The 17,186-nt window shown below is 42.9% G+C and overlaps 2 protein-coding genes across 2 annotated transcripts in view; both read right to left on the reverse strand.

Annotated features, from left to right (window-relative positions):
* LOC137618818 (uncharacterized) overlaps positions 1–17,186 on the reverse strand; it is a 413,063-nt gene that overhangs the window by 269,801 nt on the left and 126,076 nt on the right. The gene's annotated exons all lie outside the window — the stretch shown is intronic.
* Cyfip (Cytoplasmic FMR1-interacting protein Sra-1) overlaps positions 1–17,186 on the reverse strand; it is a 128,246-nt gene that overhangs the window by 45,552 nt on the left and 65,508 nt on the right. The window contains 1 exon segment of the mRNA XM_068349023.1: positions 13,348–13,430. Coding sequence (XP_068205124.1) covers positions 13,348–13,430 — 83 coding nt within the window.

Here is a 17,186-nt window from a genome sequence, read left to right on the forward strand (position 1 = left end):
GAGATTGATGAGAACAGTATTGATTTAGGGAAAATTGTGGTACTGTATTTTTCACCGTTATATGTTCTTTATAGATGGCTCATTAGATAGTAAGTGTTCAAGTTTATTACTGGTCATTACCGATGTTATAAAACTATAGTATTGCGGGGTTCTCCTTTAAGCTTAGTTCTGAAGAAATGCTTATTTTTTGTTTTTAGAGGCTATGTTGAGAATCCTAATATTTCTAAGTCTTTCAAATCCTCAGGTTCTGCAGTCATAGTTTTGTAAGGATTTTGAAGTTCTGTTTTGTAACTGTGTGGTGATATATCTTGCATGCAGCTTAGTATTTTTTTCTCTTGCTGGTACAATATGCAAAAGGGATGTTAATTTTGCCTTTGACTTTCTTAACTGATGTATTCTTAATAGTTTAATTTTCAAATAAATATATTTTTTTGCCTGTTTTATGCATACAGCATTTCATTTCAGAACCTCTCACCACAGTTTCTTTTCTCCAGCCACTGTTTTTTAAGATCTCTTAAGTACAGTAATTTATCATAATTCTTTCCTCCCACAGTGTGTTCCCTTATTAATTATAATATTCCCTTTCACCTAATGTTCTTATACCTTTATTTATAAGCCAGCTAGCCCAATGAAAGGTATGTTAAAAAGCAAGATTCTAGCTGGGTCCCCTTGCCCAGTATAAATCAAGGGGTGGTGCCCAGAGATCCGTTCTCTTGACCTGTTACTTAGGTTTTTTTTTGGCGGTATTCCACCGTTGTATATTTGTTGTGTAGTGAACGTCGGGTTGTGGTCGGCATTCGGACAATAGGCAGTTCGGGTGCTACCTCTGGCCACAGACCGCAAACCACTACACCAGCAACTCATATTGTGGTGCCTTTGAGTACCAGCTACTCAAGTTGTGGTCCCACTGAAGTACCATCAACTCAAATGGTGGTCCCACTGAAGTACCAGCAACTCAAATGTTGGTACTACTTTAGTACCAGCAACTCAAATGTTGGTGCCACTGACCTACCAGCAACTGAAATGGTGGTGCTACTGATCTAAAAGAAAATTAAGCAATGGTATCATGAAATACCTGCAACACAAGGGCTGGTAGTCCTGATTGGTTGCTTAGTAGCCCTCTGAAAGGAGTCAGTGAAAAATCCTAAGCTACATAACGGCTGGGACACGTGTCGCATAGATAAACGTCACCGAAACCAGTTGGAAACCAAACTATTCAGAAAGTAAATTTGATATGGAACATTAGAGAAACTGTTCCCTAGGGTCTTTGGTGAGAGAAATTGTGTCCAGCTGTTAGTTATAGAACTGTATTGTGCAACTGAGCGTGACTAAACTTACATATGGCTGATTTTAGAACTGTAGTTGAAATTTTCAATTGGATTTGTGTTTGTATCTCTGTATGTTTGTGAGGTGAGGACCTTCTCTATTAGCCTTTCGGCACCGTACAACGTAATCTGCACGTCGACTTTTGCCCAGATCTATTAACGTTCTTTTAATATTTACATATGGAGAAATTTTATAAAATATGTGATATATACCAATGGATAGGACATTCATTTAACTGTAGGATAATAAATAATCTGAACTCCTATCGTGTATAGCTTTAGTGCCAAGAAGAGTTCAGTAAAACGTTCTAAATAAGGGGGACAAGGGCTTGATTGCCAAATTAAGAGTTGGGTCTCCTTGGTTTAACTGCCAATAAAACCATAAATATATAGGTGGCTACGAAAGCTATCTAAATTAAAATGTTGAGTCTCTCAGCCAATGCAGAAATTATCATTGCCGACAACATTTCTAGTCAAAGTTTTCTCCATTATTAGGATTTGATGCGAATAGCTTTCTGCTTTGTGAACCGGGTCAAAATGATCTCTCATTCTGAGACGGGTGCCATAAGGTATCTTGGATAATGATGACGATTTTCAGATATACCGGTATTGCAGCTCTTTTTACGAGTTGAAAACCGATGGATCAGTAAAACTACAGAGGGATCATGACCCCTTCTTCCAGGAGAGCTGCGATTCAAAAGTCTGATATCGGATTCGTTTCCCACTACACCGAGTAACAGTTTCCAGGAATAATTTAATGTCAAACGACTGACCATTCGATAATGTTTTCTTTATCGTGAGTCAAACTTATCAAAATATCTGCATTTTCACAAACAAATCTGAAGCAAATCACAAATCTCGCTTACGGCAGCACACATTCGCTTCACAACAGCACTGATATATGCCTCAAACACACCTCTCTCTCTCACATTTAAAAATAGCAAAAAAGCCCAATCTTCCACCTTCTATAACCACACAAACACATCGCCCCGTTCAAACGAGGGGACATAATCGCGGTGGATTTGTTACCGACTGTCCAAGCAAGCATGTAATAAAAAGCCGGAAGGGAGTGGGGGGGTGGGGGGAGAAAAAAAGCAGGGTGGACATACAAACAGAAGCCACGTAAATGTTATACACAAAAATGGAAACCAAAGCTGAACAACTAAAGAACTATACTCTCACGACAATGTTTTGCCAAGCTGGACGTACTGAAAGCCATAACAGAGTCGGTTAATGTTCTGTATTTCCTCCGTCATTCATATAAGCGGCATGCTCAGGCATTCTCAAGTCGGTCGAAATAAACGAATATTAATTAAAACAGAGCAACAAGGACGGGGGGGATGGGCTGGGACGACATTACAGACATCTACGTACTTAACTTAGCCTAACGGAGTTAATCGGGACAGATGATTGATGGGGTAAAATGAAATAGGGGTTAAGTTTACAGAAAATAAAAATTAATTATTAAAAAATTCAACTAAAATTTAATATAAAAAATCTTTAAAAAAAATGATTCTAAAATTTACTTTCACAAACTCATTCTCTCGGGGGAGAAGTTGCCTTGTGTAAGCTTTAAAAAAAAAAAAAAAAAGAATAACTGGCTAACTCCATTCGTCCCTTCCAAAGAGTGTCTTCTCGGCTAAGCGTGACATCACCCAAAGTATTCACTTCACAGGCGTAGACACATTTAACCTCATCACCTCTTCCACGTCACATTTGTCGAGCTCTTCTTTCTCCGGATTGCTTAAGAATTAGTTCAACCTACGTGGAGTCTTACCAGCTACTAATATGTTCATGTGGCAGAAGGAAGGATGGTTGTATGGGAGTGGGTACGTATTTCTCAACTTTTAAAAGTTAATGACATTGCTGAAAATACGGTGCATTACTTAACGGTTTGAATAATAGAACGTACTATATGTTTTGAATATATGACTACGTTTTAAATAAAACGTACTGTAAGTTTTGAACATATGCACTGTACGTTTTAAATATATGTAAAGTACGTTTTAAATATTAAGACGTACTGTACGTTTTAAATAAACGTACTGTACGTTTTAAACAAACGTACTGTACGTTTTAAACAAACGTACTGTACGTTTTAAATAAACGCACTGTACATTTTAAATAATAAAACATACTGTACGTTTTGAATAATACAACATACTGTACGTTAAAAATCATACACGATTGTGTTAAGCCAGAAGATAAAATGAAAAAAATCAGACAAGACTTCTTTTAAGAAAGCAATTCGATTATCCATGTTTTTAAAGCTAATAACATGAATGCTGTAAAAACGTTGCAATGCTGTACTGTACGTCTTATATCAAACATGTTTGCGTCAAGCCAAAAGATAAAATTAGCAAATCACAGAAGATGTCTTTTGATTATTCATGAACACAAAAAAACATTCCTAAACGTCTATCAACAAAAGCCAACAAATGAACGAGTCCTTGAAGTATTCAAATTGCAGTTTTATCGACATGGATCTAGCCTTCTCCAAAGGCCTCTCCTATAATTACCCAAGAAAAAGACCCTAGAAAGTCTTACCTAATTACATCACCGATATGACAAATTCGTAGATGATTTGTATTTTTCCTAACTATACAAACCTTAGCTATCTAATAGGGGTATTACTTTCGGCGTAGCTGAAATGACGAGCCATTAATTTTTAACCAGGGTTTACTACCCACACCGCTAGTTAGCGGGGTAGGGGAGGGTAGCTTGCTACCCATCCCCCTCTCACACACCTGTGCTTGAGCTCACTTTGAGGTAGGACTTCAAGGTCGATAGGGCTGGCGGGCAAGTTTGGTTAAATAGCTAAGGTTTGTATAGTTAGGAAAAATACAAATTATCTACAAATTTGTCATTTGTTCCGTAACTGGAAATACAAACCACGCTATTTAATAGGGGTGACTCACCCATTAGGAAGGGTGGATGTCCCAGCCAGTCTGGCTTTTTGGCTTTGCCCGGGGACTCCTTATTTGTGTGTGTAAGCACCCAAGAAATAAGGAGTCCCTGCACCTTGCTAGAACCTTGCTACGCAAGGTCTGCGGCCTACGCAAGCTGTGTGTGAAGGTATAAAGAAGTGTGACTTGTCCTAGAAAGTTGTTCTAAAATTCTTTAGATGGAAACTTGTAGACTAGGACTTTCCCAATACCACCTCGTCAGGGTATGGGGACGTAACAGTATTAATCTTAATACTAGGAACACAAGGGAACAGGGTTTACCTGCAGTGGTTTGAGGTCAGCTATGCAGAGAACCCAGGATGCTGCTTTCCCCAAGAGAGGGGATGATGAAGAAAAGAATAAGGGCCAGTCAAACATTTTCATTCATGCAGACTAAAACCGGGTAACAATGCCCTCAACCTTCTGCTACTTGCAGGTAGTGGAATGTGAACGTTGTTTGACGTTTCCATACCCCAGCTTGAAGAACCTGCGTCACTGAAATATTTCTTTTGAAGCCCAGGGACGTAGCTATGCCCCTGACATCATGTGCTCTGGGGCGACGTGACGGAGGAGGGTCTGGATTCAGAGCCAGGTCAATGACCCTGCGGATCCATGCAGAGATGGTGTTCTTGGTGACCCTCCTCTTAGTCCTTCCTGTAGTGATGAATACCGTAGTGCTGGCACACGAGGACGGGCTGCGACTGTTCTTTTGAGGTACAGCCTCAAGCTCCTTACTGGGCATAGTAATAGATGTCTGGGTCATCTGTTACAGTACGGAGACTAGAAATCCGGTAGGAGTCGAATCGAGGATCCGCTACTCCTGGATTCTGAGTCTTAGCAATAAACTCAGGGACAAAGCTGAACGTTACCTCCCCCCATCCCCTTGAAGGGGCGATGTCATACGAGAGACCATGAAGTTCGCTAACCTGCTTGGCCGAGGCCAAAGCTAGCAAGAATACCGTCTTCCAGGTTAGGTGGTGATCTGATGTCTGGCGTAATGGTTCATAGGGAGGTCTCTTAAGAGACCTGAGAACTCGAACCACGTTCCATGGAGGAGGTCTCACTTCCGACTGAGGGCAGGTAAGTTCATAACTACGTATGAGTAGAGAAAGTTCTAGCGATGAGGAAATGTCCATTCCTTTCAGCCTGAAGGCGAGACTTAAGGCTGAGCGATAGCCTTTCACTGCCGAGACTGAAAGGCGCATTTCTTCACGCAAATACACGAGGAACTACGCTATTGTTGGAAAAGTGGCATCGAGTGGAGAGATATCCCTTCCACGACACCAATCACAGAAGACTTTCCACTTTGCCTGGTACACTGATGCTGAAGACTTTCGCAGGTGTCCAGACATCCTGTCAGCAACTTGTTGCGAAAATCCTCTCTCAGAGAAGAGATGCTGGATAGTCTCCAGGCGTGAAGTCGTAGTGAGCCTACGGCTTAGTGGAAGATGTTGGCATGTGGTTGTTTGAGTAGATTGTGTCGTGGAGGGGGTTCTCTTGGTGGCCCCGTTAAGAGTTGCAGAAGGTAAGAGAACCATTCTGCGTGATGCCATAGCAGAGCTATGAGGGTCATTGAAAGATTGACCGATGTTCTGGTCTTGTTGAGTACCCTCCTCCTCAGACAGAATGGGGGAAAGGCGTAAATGTCGATGTTGTCCCACCGTTGTTGGAAAGCATCTTGCCAGAGAGTCTTGGGGTCTGGGACTGGGGAACAGTACAGCGGGAGCCGGAAGTTCAGGGCCGTTGCGAAGAGGTCCGCAGTCGGAGAACCCCACAAAGTCAGGACTTTGTTGGCTACTAGATGATCCAAAGACCACTCGGTACTCAATATCTGAGATGCTCTGCTCAGATTGTCAGCGAGCACATTCCTTTTGCCTGGAATGAAGCGTGCCGATAGTGGTATCAAGTGGATTTCGGCCCATCTCAGTATCTCTACTGCTAGATGGGGTAGTTGCTGCGAAAAAGTACCTCCTTGTTTGTTGATGTAGGCCACTACTGTGGTGTTGTCGCTCATCACCTCCACAGAGTGACTTGCCAGGTACTGTTGGAACTGTTGAAGGGCCAGAAAGACAGCCTTCATCCCTAGGAGATGTATGTGGAGTTACTTTTCTGACTCTGACCAGAGGCCTGAGCTCGTGTGGTGCAGCACGTGCCTCCCCCCCCCCTTTTTTTGAAGCATCCGAAAATAGCATCAAATCCGGGGGGAGGATGAGAAGATCCACTCCTTTTCGTAGGTTCTCATCTGCCACCCGCCACTGGAGATCCGTCAGTTCCGCAGGTCCCATGGGGATCTGGATGTCCGGGGAGTCGTACGATTGATTCCAACGGGACTTGAGTCGCCGCTCGAGGGATCTCATCCTGAGGCGACCATTGGGAACTAGACGGGCCAGAAATGAAAAGTGACCAAGGAGACGTAACCACGATTGGGGTGGAAGTTCTTCTCGTCTGAGAAAAGGTCTTGCGACCTTCCTCAGCCTTGCTATCCTGTCGTCTGATGGGAAAGCTTTGTGGAGAGTGGTGTCTATAATCATGCCTAAGTATACCAGTCTTTGAGTCGGAAGCAGTGAAGACTTCTCGAGATTTACCATGATCCCCAGATCTTGGCAAGTTTGTCTCTGTGTTGAAGAAGGGTTAACACCGAGTCTGCTAGGATTAACCAGTCGTCCAGATAATGGAGGAGACGGATGTCAATCCTGTGTGCCCAAGATGATACTAGGGTGAACACTCTGGTGAAGACTTGTGGTGCTATGGAGAGACCGAAGCACAGCACCTTGAACTGGTACTTTCTGTTGTCTAGGCTGAATCTTAAGTACTTCCTTGAAGACAGATGGACTGGGATCTGGAAGTACGCGTCCTTTAGGTCCAGTGTGCACGTGAAGTCTTGCGGTCTTGCTGCTAGTCTGACCATGTCCGCCGTCTTCATGCTGAACGGAGTTTGTTTGACAAACTTGTTCAGAGCCGAGAGGTCGATGACTGGTCTCCAGCCTTCAGACGCCTTCTTCACAAGAAAGAGTCGACTGAAGAAGCCTGGGGATCTGTCGAGGACCTCTTGGAGAGCGCCCTTCTTCAACGGGGTCTGGACTTCTGCCCGAAGGGCTTGCCCCCTTGTCGATCCAATGGCAAGGGAGTTCAATGCCATTGGATTCGTCGTCAGGGGAGGTAGAGATGTTATGAACGTGAGGCGATATCCTAGACTGATCACGGAGATTTTCCAGGAATCGGCCCCAAGTTGCTTCCACCTGTTTGAGCAACTTTGTAGGCATCCCCCCACTGGTGGACATGCAGAGGGACTGCCTATCCTAGCGTTTGCGGCCTCGGCTCCCTCTAGGATTCTTGCCTCCCCTGGAGAACTTTTTGCCTTTCCTTTTTTTGACAGGAAAGAGCTTAGACACCAAAGTCTTCGCTGCTGTTGGCCTCTTAGTGGTCTTGACTGGACAGGACTGCTGTGGTGCTGGAGGCTTATAGGGCTTGGATGTTAAAGCCCTATGAAGGAGGGAGTCTTGAAGAGAATTCCTCCACCTCTCAGCGGTATGTTCCACATCCTTAGGCTCGAACAAGATGGATCCCTCTAAGGAGGAATGTCTGAGCCTATTGTTCTTGATGCTAGGGACCTTCTGATGGAATCTATCAGCTATTGCATTCCGACGTTTCAGGATGGTATTTGCCCACAAGTTCGAGACTTGGTGGGCCAGAAACTCAATCGTGAAAGTACCTGAAAGAAGGAAGGTTTCCATAGCTTTCCTGGTACGTTCTTTGGAAAAATCCTCAGAACGTATCAGGATACCTAAGGTCCCCAACCAGACATTGATACATAGCACACTTCGCAACTTTCTCCTGGTTGAGGATCTCGGCTGCCGAGAACGAGACCTGCCAGTTGGAGAGTCTCTCAAGAGGGACTCCCCTGGTTAGCTCTTCCAGCGAGTGGTGAAGAGGAAGAGATAAACAAGGCTCCTCAAGGATCTCGAAGTACCTCCTCTGCTGTACGCGAGGAGGTGGGAGGAGCTTGTTGGTGGCACCGGAACAGTTGGAGGAGGACATCTCGGAGAGTTGTTGTGAGATCTTGTCCCTGGTACTCTTAGCCCCTTGAGACCAGGGCAGTGCTGCACTGGTCTTGGAGGGTTTCTGAGTACCAAAGACACGGTCCAAGACCGTGTCCTTGCCCTCTCGAGGAGGGATCTCTGGGTCAGAAAACCCGTTGAGAGCCCTCATTAGAGTTAGAACTTGCCAAAACGCATGTTCTGACTCTTGCTAGTCTCCTCTTGTTGTAGGACTTTCAGCGAAGTCTCCTTCTGTCCCCAAAGGCTCCTCTTGGGGAGAGTCACGGAAGTTCCATGAGTGGCTAGCTGGCTCCACCCTAGTCCTAGTAGAGGACTTCGGCAATGTTTTGGAGTCCTTAGATTCCTTCCTGGGAAGGATGTAGGACTCCAACATTGACGAGGGTGGCACGTTCCTTTCAATCCCCGACTGAGTAGACCCCTCGGCACGAGGAGAGGTTTCCCCCATTGGTGCGATGGGGGAAAGTCTCTCTTCGCGTGATTCCCTTGAGGACGGGAAATTTTCGTCCGAAAGGGAAGGAAAGGGAGGAATCTGCCTCGAAGGTTTGTGTGGAGTCAGTTTCGCCCTTGGGGAAGTGACCGCGTCTGGAACTCCTCTTTTTCTCTTCAAAGGTGTAGAAGAAGCTATGGTTCTGAGTCCCAATTCAGAGAAGACAGGCTTGAAAGCCTGCGTTACGGCTCTGATCAGTGCACCGAACCAGGCCTGTTGGCTGACAGATGCGCTGTCAGACATACCCCTTGAAGGGACAGGGACTGAAGGATCCCTGGGAGGAGTCCCCATCATTGGTGGGTTTGCCTGTGGTGGCTTTGGGATCCTGGACCCCTCAGGATGTTTCCCTACTCCCACAATGCGTGGTGGTATGCAGTTGCGGGGAGGGGAATGAGGTGATGGCGACTATGCCGTGCGTAGTTCAGTAGTCTCGCGCGTGGGAGGATATTGACGCTCGCGCGAGGGAGAATAATGGCGCACGGGTGCAGGCGACTGTTGGCGCACGGGTGCGCGCGCAGGATTAATACGTTAAGTGAGCGGGCGCGCGGGGGAGAGTTCGCGCGCACCTATACCAGCCATACGGCACGCGCGCAGGAGAAAAAACCCTAGCGCGCGGGCGCGCAATTGAATCATGTGGGGAGCATGGGAGTGCGAGAGAATGTTGGCGCGCATCCTTTGGAGAGGATGGGCGAGCGTGCGCAGGGCGCGTATCCTCGCGGATGCGTGCGGGAGAAGGCTGGTGCGATGGTACTGGTTGGCGTGTGGGAGAAGCCAGCTTTGCTGACTTTCCAGCAGCACTACGTTCAGTAGATTGTTGGCGCACAGGACAGTTGGATGTTGGGCGCGTATGTGAGTGGGCAGGAGACTGATGGCGCACGGGAGAGCGCTGGCGCCCAGGAATTTGATGGCGCGCAGGTGAGTGTTGGCGCGCAACTGGGCGCGGGCGCGTAGGAGAATGTTAGCATGTAGGCAAGACCTGGCGCGCAGGAGAACGTGGGCGCGTATGCGCATGCGGGCGTGCATAGCACGTGATGGAGCTATGCTCCTGTTGGGGCGTATGCGCGTATTGGCGCGTACGCCCTTGATGCCCTGTGTTAGGGTTTAGTGATGGGGCCTGACGAGCTACTAAGGAGCGTTCGTCAGGTTTCATTGGCGCGCCTTAGCGTGCTTAGGTGAAGCCTTGTTAGGCCCCTGTAGAATTGGTGACGGTAGGTCGGCAGGTCTGTCGGATGGAAGGTCGACGTGTCCTTTAAAAGGACGACCTTCCACCGAAGGAGATCGCGAACGATCTGCAGAAAGGTCCAGGACCAGTGCAGGAGCAGTGATAGAGGATTGGTCTCGAGGCTCCTCTGCGGTGGACTGCATCGAAGGTGTTGAACCAAAGAGGTGCCTCCTCACTGCAGGTGAAGGAAGGCCTCTAAGGCAAAGGGGAAGGCGAGCCTTCTGACGAATGCGCCCTCTGGGGGCATGTTGGATCAGCAAGCTGACCTTCTGCAGTCCTCCTCCGAAGAGTCTCTGTAAGTGAACTCCCCCGAGGTGAAGAAACACTAGCAAGAGAGACTGACGATGGACTTAGTTTCTCCCTCGTAGGTTGAACAGGAACGGGAGAAACTAAGCCGTCAGTTACCGTAGAGTTTGGAGAGGCAGAGGTGATGGGTGATACCGCATTGGATATTTCTGACACCACAACGTCAACAAGAGACAGAGGATCAACCTGTGACGGTGACGGCGATTGCTTGACAGCGACACCCAATCAGATGTAGTTAAGCAAAACCTCATTGGAGGGCGAAACCGTAAGCCCCAAGGAGGACCAAAGCTGAAATAAGGTTAGTGACATATCCTCCCCCGGGGGGAGAGGTGGAGCTACTTCGCAAGGGGAAGCAACGTCATCTCTCAAGCCCCGAGGTAGGTAAACAGTACATCTGTCTACACTACCACTCGACGGTCTCTCGAAAGAGACCGACCGAGTGGGAGCTTCGGAGGAGGTTTGGGCAACGGAAGAAAAGGCCTTGAGTTTTTCTCCTTTCAAAGAAACCTTCGAAGGAGAAAAATCCCGTTTGGACTTCTTCCGTCGTCGCGAAAACCTCTCCCACTGGGAGGTTAGACCACTCCCTTCACTCACTACACCTGTTGTTGCTATCACACCGTTGGCCCCTACAAGAAGGACAAAGGGCGTGAGGATCAGTCTCGACCGCCGACATGAATGCTCCACAGGGGAGGTCGGGAAACCCTGGGTAGGTGCGCATAATTGCAGAGGCCAACTTCACATATACAGAACTAGAAAAAAGAAAAGACAAAAGTAATTAAATGGCTGCCAAATGACGGCGAGGATGAGAACGGACACGTCCGACCACCATCCGAGCCAAGAGCAAAAGTGAGCTCAAGCACAGGTGTGTGAGAGGGGGGGTAGCAAGCTACCCTCCCCTACCCCCGCTAACTAGCGGTGTGGGCAGTAAACCCTCGTTAAAAATCAATGGCTCATCATTTCAGCTACGCCGAAAGTAATACCCCTATTAAATAGCATGGTCTGTATTCCAGTTACGGAACAACTAAAAATTTAAAGACGCACAGTCCATTTCTTTTACGATTATCAAAGTACATAAAACTTCAAGACAAATTTCAAATGGAAAGAATGAGATACTTCCCCACTAACTTTTCTCAGGAATCGAACTACAAACGGAAGAACCATATTGATGTAAAATTCAGTAAGACACTATTCAATCCTTGATTGCTATATATACTGCATCGATCTCAGCATGATTTCTACTAATGAGGACATTTCATCAGATTGAATACACAGTAGGATATCAAATGACTGAATTAATATGGAATATTTCCTATACAACATCGTTTCATATCCTAGAATATCACATACACATTTATAACCATCATTCCTCTGGAACTTGAACTTTTGCTAATTTCTTTGAAGTGAAATGATCTTGGCAAGAATCAAATGCTCAAGTGCTTTTATATTAGCAAGGTTGAGTAATTTTTCAAACAGCTTTACATGCTCTATGGTAATAAAAATGCATGAGTAGAGTGAATGGCATATGTGACCTTTATTTTCAATTTTTAGCTTGCTAGTTCCATTTGTATATTAATGATTCTAAAGCCTTGATTTGTTCTCGAATTTTTATGTGAAGATATTTTGCCTGAATATCAACCAGACACTTTAGTATAATATTATAATTCAATTTTGTCAGTGAACAAAACTCACCCAAGGAATGTCACGTCCGCTGGCATTGACGTGCAAGTAACAAACGAGAGAACTCTATCAATAAGCGCTCAATCCAAAAGTTAACAGCACAATGCTACTTCACCCAAGTGTCATAAAACACATCAATCAACGTTGACATTGCAAATACCATCAATCAAAGGCGATTTCGGACACGATACAAATTCAAGAATATACAAATGTCTATCCTTCTTATGCAATGCCTAAAATGGCCTGACAGATGAGAAATTGTGGGTTTCAATGGGTCCACTTAAACGATACATTAAATCTTTAAGCACAATCAAATAATCATCTTAGAATAACACAAACAACAGTCTTCCTGTACTTTATCCAGAGAAGTAAGGTCACGATGCGAGACACCTAAAGATTCCCACAAATTCTTTAACGAGACCGAGGAGACACCAGAGATCCCCACTGCTTCTTTAATGAGACCGAGAGAACTCCGTCTCAGGAAAGCTGCCACAACCGACAGCAAGAAAATTAAAGATATTTATGAGAGGCAACGCTGTGGCCTAATAACCAAGAAGTTTCCCGTAAACTAAAATAAGGAATAAAAACCGAGGTAGCAACAAACTTGTCTCTTGAAGAGAGAAGGCGAGGATTTCAAGGCAGGAAAGGACAAAAACAGGAGGGACGTTTAGGAGCTTTGGGGAGGAGGGTTCAAGGTCGGGAAGGATTCAAGTACGGCTGGCAAGACTGGATTTTTTTCTACGTAAATATTCTACTGAACGAGCGATCTCGACGAAGCTTTTGCCCAAGGTTCGTTTGGTCGGCTTCGAGATCGTAGGCTTTTGTCTGTTTGCAGATGATCGAGCCTGATCAAAGTTTTTACACAGTAGTACGTTTTTCAGCGAAAAGGGAAATGAGGGACAAAAGTAACACGGGATATTGTGATCTTGGGATATTAAAGAATAAACAAACAGTAGATTAGACCTAAAGAAATATTCAATAAAAAAAATAATATACAAATTTATGACCAAACATATGAAGTACTGTATATTGTATTTATGCACACACGTGAAAAAAAAAATGATATGCTCTACAAAGCATAATTATAATAATGACAATCCAAAATAGTTCCACATCAAAGAGTATAACCCAAAACAAAACATTCATCTACTGAAACAAACTCGAAAGTACAAGTTGGAGACGAGAATGAAAAAGGAAACAAGTTGTAGTAGTAATAGTAAAATATTTGATCTGTTACTATGACATATTTTAGAAGTGGAAACACAACCAACATTTAAAAAAAGAATCTACGGAACGGAGGGGAAAAAAAAATGAAGGCCCCACTCACTTGTATCCTCCTTCCCATCGTCATCTCAAGGTAGAACTCGCGGTACCACAGCTGGGAGAGGTCGCAGCAGAACTGTAGGGTCTCTGTTGGAGAAATAAGACGGAATCCGTTCAGCCTCCGGTTAGTGTTAGGGTGGAGAAACGTAGGATGGAAAATTTTCATAACGAAAATCTGGTTTTGGTAGGGGTTGGAGTAGAAGAAACAGAAGAAAATTAATCGGAACCCGTTCATCTTCCGGTTAGCATTGGGGTGGAGAAATGTAGACGGATGAAAATATTTTAAAACCGATTCTTTTGACAATGATTTAGAAGGCAGAAGATCTTAAACCAGACACTTAACCCTTTTACCCCCAGGCTATTTGGAACTTTCCAACCCTTAACCCCCGGGCATTTTTTTTTTTTAAGCACATTTTGCAGTACAGTGAACCCTCGCTACTTCGCGGTTCGACCATCGCAAATTCACCACTTCGCGGATTTTTTTCATAACCCATGTATATACATATATCGCGGATTTTCCGGAAATATCGAAAATACCGCGATGTGACCGATGGTGCGAGATTGGAGAAAGTAAGGAAAATTGAATCATGATTGATTTTCAATATAAATGAAACTTTGAGGAGCAACAAAGATATCATTTGTTAGAGAGATAGAGAGAGGTAAGGAATGGGAGGTAGTGAAAAGTAGCCCACAGAGGGAGAGAGAGGTAGAGGTAGAGAGAGAGAGGTAGAGAGAGAGAGAGAGAGGTAGAGAGAGAGAGAGAGAGGTAGAGAGAGAGAGAGAGAGAGAGGTAGAGAGAGAGAGAGAGGGGGGTTCAAATGTAATAAACAAAAAAAAATTGATAGGTTATAACACATTGGTGCTTTTGTAATATCAACTGTACAGTAAACCCTCGTTTATCGCGGTAGATAGGTTCCAGTCGCGGCCACGATAGGTGAAAATCCGCGAAGTAGTGACACCATATTTACCTATTTATTCAACATGTATATTCAGACTTTTAAAACCTTCCCTTGTACGTAGTACTGTTAACAAACTACCCTTTAATGTACAGAACACTTAATGCATGTACTACAGTACCCTAAACTAAAACAGGCACAAATATTAAAGGTGATTTTATATCATGCATTTCCTAAACATGCTAAAAAGCACGATAAAAAATGGCAACCAATGTTTTGTTTACATTTATCTCTGATCATAATGTAGAAACAAACTGGAGGTAGAGCTTTGCTTATTACCCAGACATATTTCCCATACTTTTCCCTTAGAACTACATCACATCTTCCTACTTTAGATATATATATATATATATATATATATATATATATATATATATATATATATATATATATATATATATATATGTATATATATATATATATATATATGTGTGTGTGTGTGTATATATATATATTTATATGTATACACATATACATACCTACATATATACATAAATACATGCATACATATATATATATATTACTGTATATATATGTGTTATGGAAAAAATCCGCGAAGTGGTGAATCCGCGATGGTCGAACCGCGAAGTAGCGAGGGTTCACTGTATACTGTAGACGGTTTGAATAAGTTAAGAAATGGTATAAACGATACTTTGTTAGATAATTCGTACACTCTCAAGAGCGGCAGCTAGATGACAGCTGATCTAATCAGCCAAAAGTGAAACAAAAAGAAGTCAACAATACTCGATTTTTAAAACACACCCGAAATTTAAAAACAAAAGTACACGCTTTCTTAATGTGCAATTAACTATTTAAAGAGTGGCAATTTTCTAGAATAAAATGATATTTCCCAAAAAATAGTGGTTTGCTGACGAAATCGGATGCCGTATTTTTAGCTATGATTGAAATGGATGTAGACTCGGCCTAATTTTTTCGTTTCGTATTTAATTGACACTAAGAAAACTAATTTTAGTTTCTTCATCTAAATGTAAGTATTGTATAACACGAAGAGAGAGAGATAGAGAGAGAGAGAGAGAGAGAGAGAGAGAGAGAGAGAGAGAGAGAGAGAGAGAGAGAGAGAGAGAGAGAGAGAGAGAGAGAGATGAATCAGCTGTTGTAATCAAATGGCGTGTTTTTGTTTTGTGAGAATTTCATCGCCACGAATATAACAACAACATACTGTACTGAACTTTACAGTATTATACAGACTACTGTAATATGATAAAGTAAAATATTTGTAATCTATTTTATATGAAATGGGGCTATTTTTTTTGTTTAAAATTTACATTTACGTATGTAAAACAACTCTCTCTCTCTCTCTCTCGTAGATTGTTTTCCTGCTTTGCTACGTATGTATGATTTTATATAGATACGGTAAATAATATTTGTAATAACATATTTTATAAAAGCTTTTACTGAAATCTCATTATTTATCACTTCCATCATGCGCGTTAAATTCCTTAGTTTGTTTACTGAGCGTACTTTATGACGCCGTCGTTTCAGGCGGCGTCATAAAGAAAAACATTTCATTTGGAAGTCCTAAGAAAAATTAACTAAAACATTAGTAATAACCAAATCAACATACTGTACTGAATAATCAATATAATCGATGCAAAAACTAACCTAAACACAGATGTGTAAATGCGTTTGTTTCTTCATTATAATCAGAGATAAACGTAAACAAAACATTGGTTGCCATTTTTTATCGTGCTTTTTGGCGTGTTTAGGAAACGCATGATATAAAGTCGCCTTTAATATTTGTGCCTGTTTTAGTTTAGGGTACTGTAGTACATGCATTAAGTGTTCTGTACATTAAAGGGTAGTTTGTTAACAGTACTACGTACAAGGGAAGGTTTTAAAAGTCTGAATATACATGTAGAATAAATAGGTAAATATGGTGTCACTACTTCGCGGATTTTCACCTATCGCGGCCGGGTCTGGAGCCTATCTACCGCGATAAACGAGGGTTCACTTTATATTTTTTAAATTGCTCTAACAGCCTTAATTTTTGTCATAGAGAGGTCAGGTTGGTCTCATTCTCTTGGAAAATGCCTGAAGTTTCTCCAAAAAATTATCAAAATATGCAAAAAAAATGTAAAAAGCAGTTTTTTGCAAGGACGTACCGGTACGTCCATGGGTGTAAAGGGATGATTTTTCTAAAACGTACCAGTACGTCCTTTGGGGGTAAAAGGGTCAAGTGGGAAGAAACAAGAGGAAATGCTACGACTGATCAGCTATTAAATTTGATATGAAACGAGACCGCAAAGCAAGTATAGTTCCGTGCAGCACAAGCGAGCAACGGCCCACTCAAAGACATCTGATGACACGTCCCCTCTCCTTTTCCCGTTCTAATTCAAGTTAATTTTTCTTGATCTTGCAATTATTACTCTACTTAATTTTACTTTGATATATGAATGAATTATCATACAAACAAAATTGTAGGGTACAACAATCCTTGATATGAAAATACAGTACGTGAAATGTGCTTACACTTTCGAGAAATAGAATTTGTAGAAAAACGATTAGAAGAAACAAATATATTGAAACAGCTGCCAGGTTAGGCTGCACTGTGAAAGTAAAAGATACCACAAAATATTAAAAGTTATTGTGATTATTTATATAAAAATGTCTTAAAACCATCAATGTAACGGAGTTTAACATACGCTAAAGAAAGGTATCCTTTATACTTTATACTTTATATTTCAAGAAAATATAAAATCAACATCGAGAAAAGCTACGACAAAGGAACAACAAGGGATATGAATGACGGGGAACGGGGACGATGCGGAGAGGTGTATAATTCAGGAAATAGAGTATTTTCCGTTCTAATTCTACATAAATTTTCTTAATCTATTAATCTAGCAACTTTTAATCTATTTAGTTTTGA

The sequence above is a fragment of the Palaemon carinicauda genome, chromosome 25, assembly GCF_036898095.1.
Source record: "Palaemon carinicauda isolate YSFRI2023 chromosome 25, ASM3689809v2, whole genome shotgun sequence".
Taxonomy (NCBI): Eukaryota; Metazoa; Arthropoda; class Malacostraca; order Decapoda; family Palaemonidae; genus Palaemon; species Palaemon carinicauda.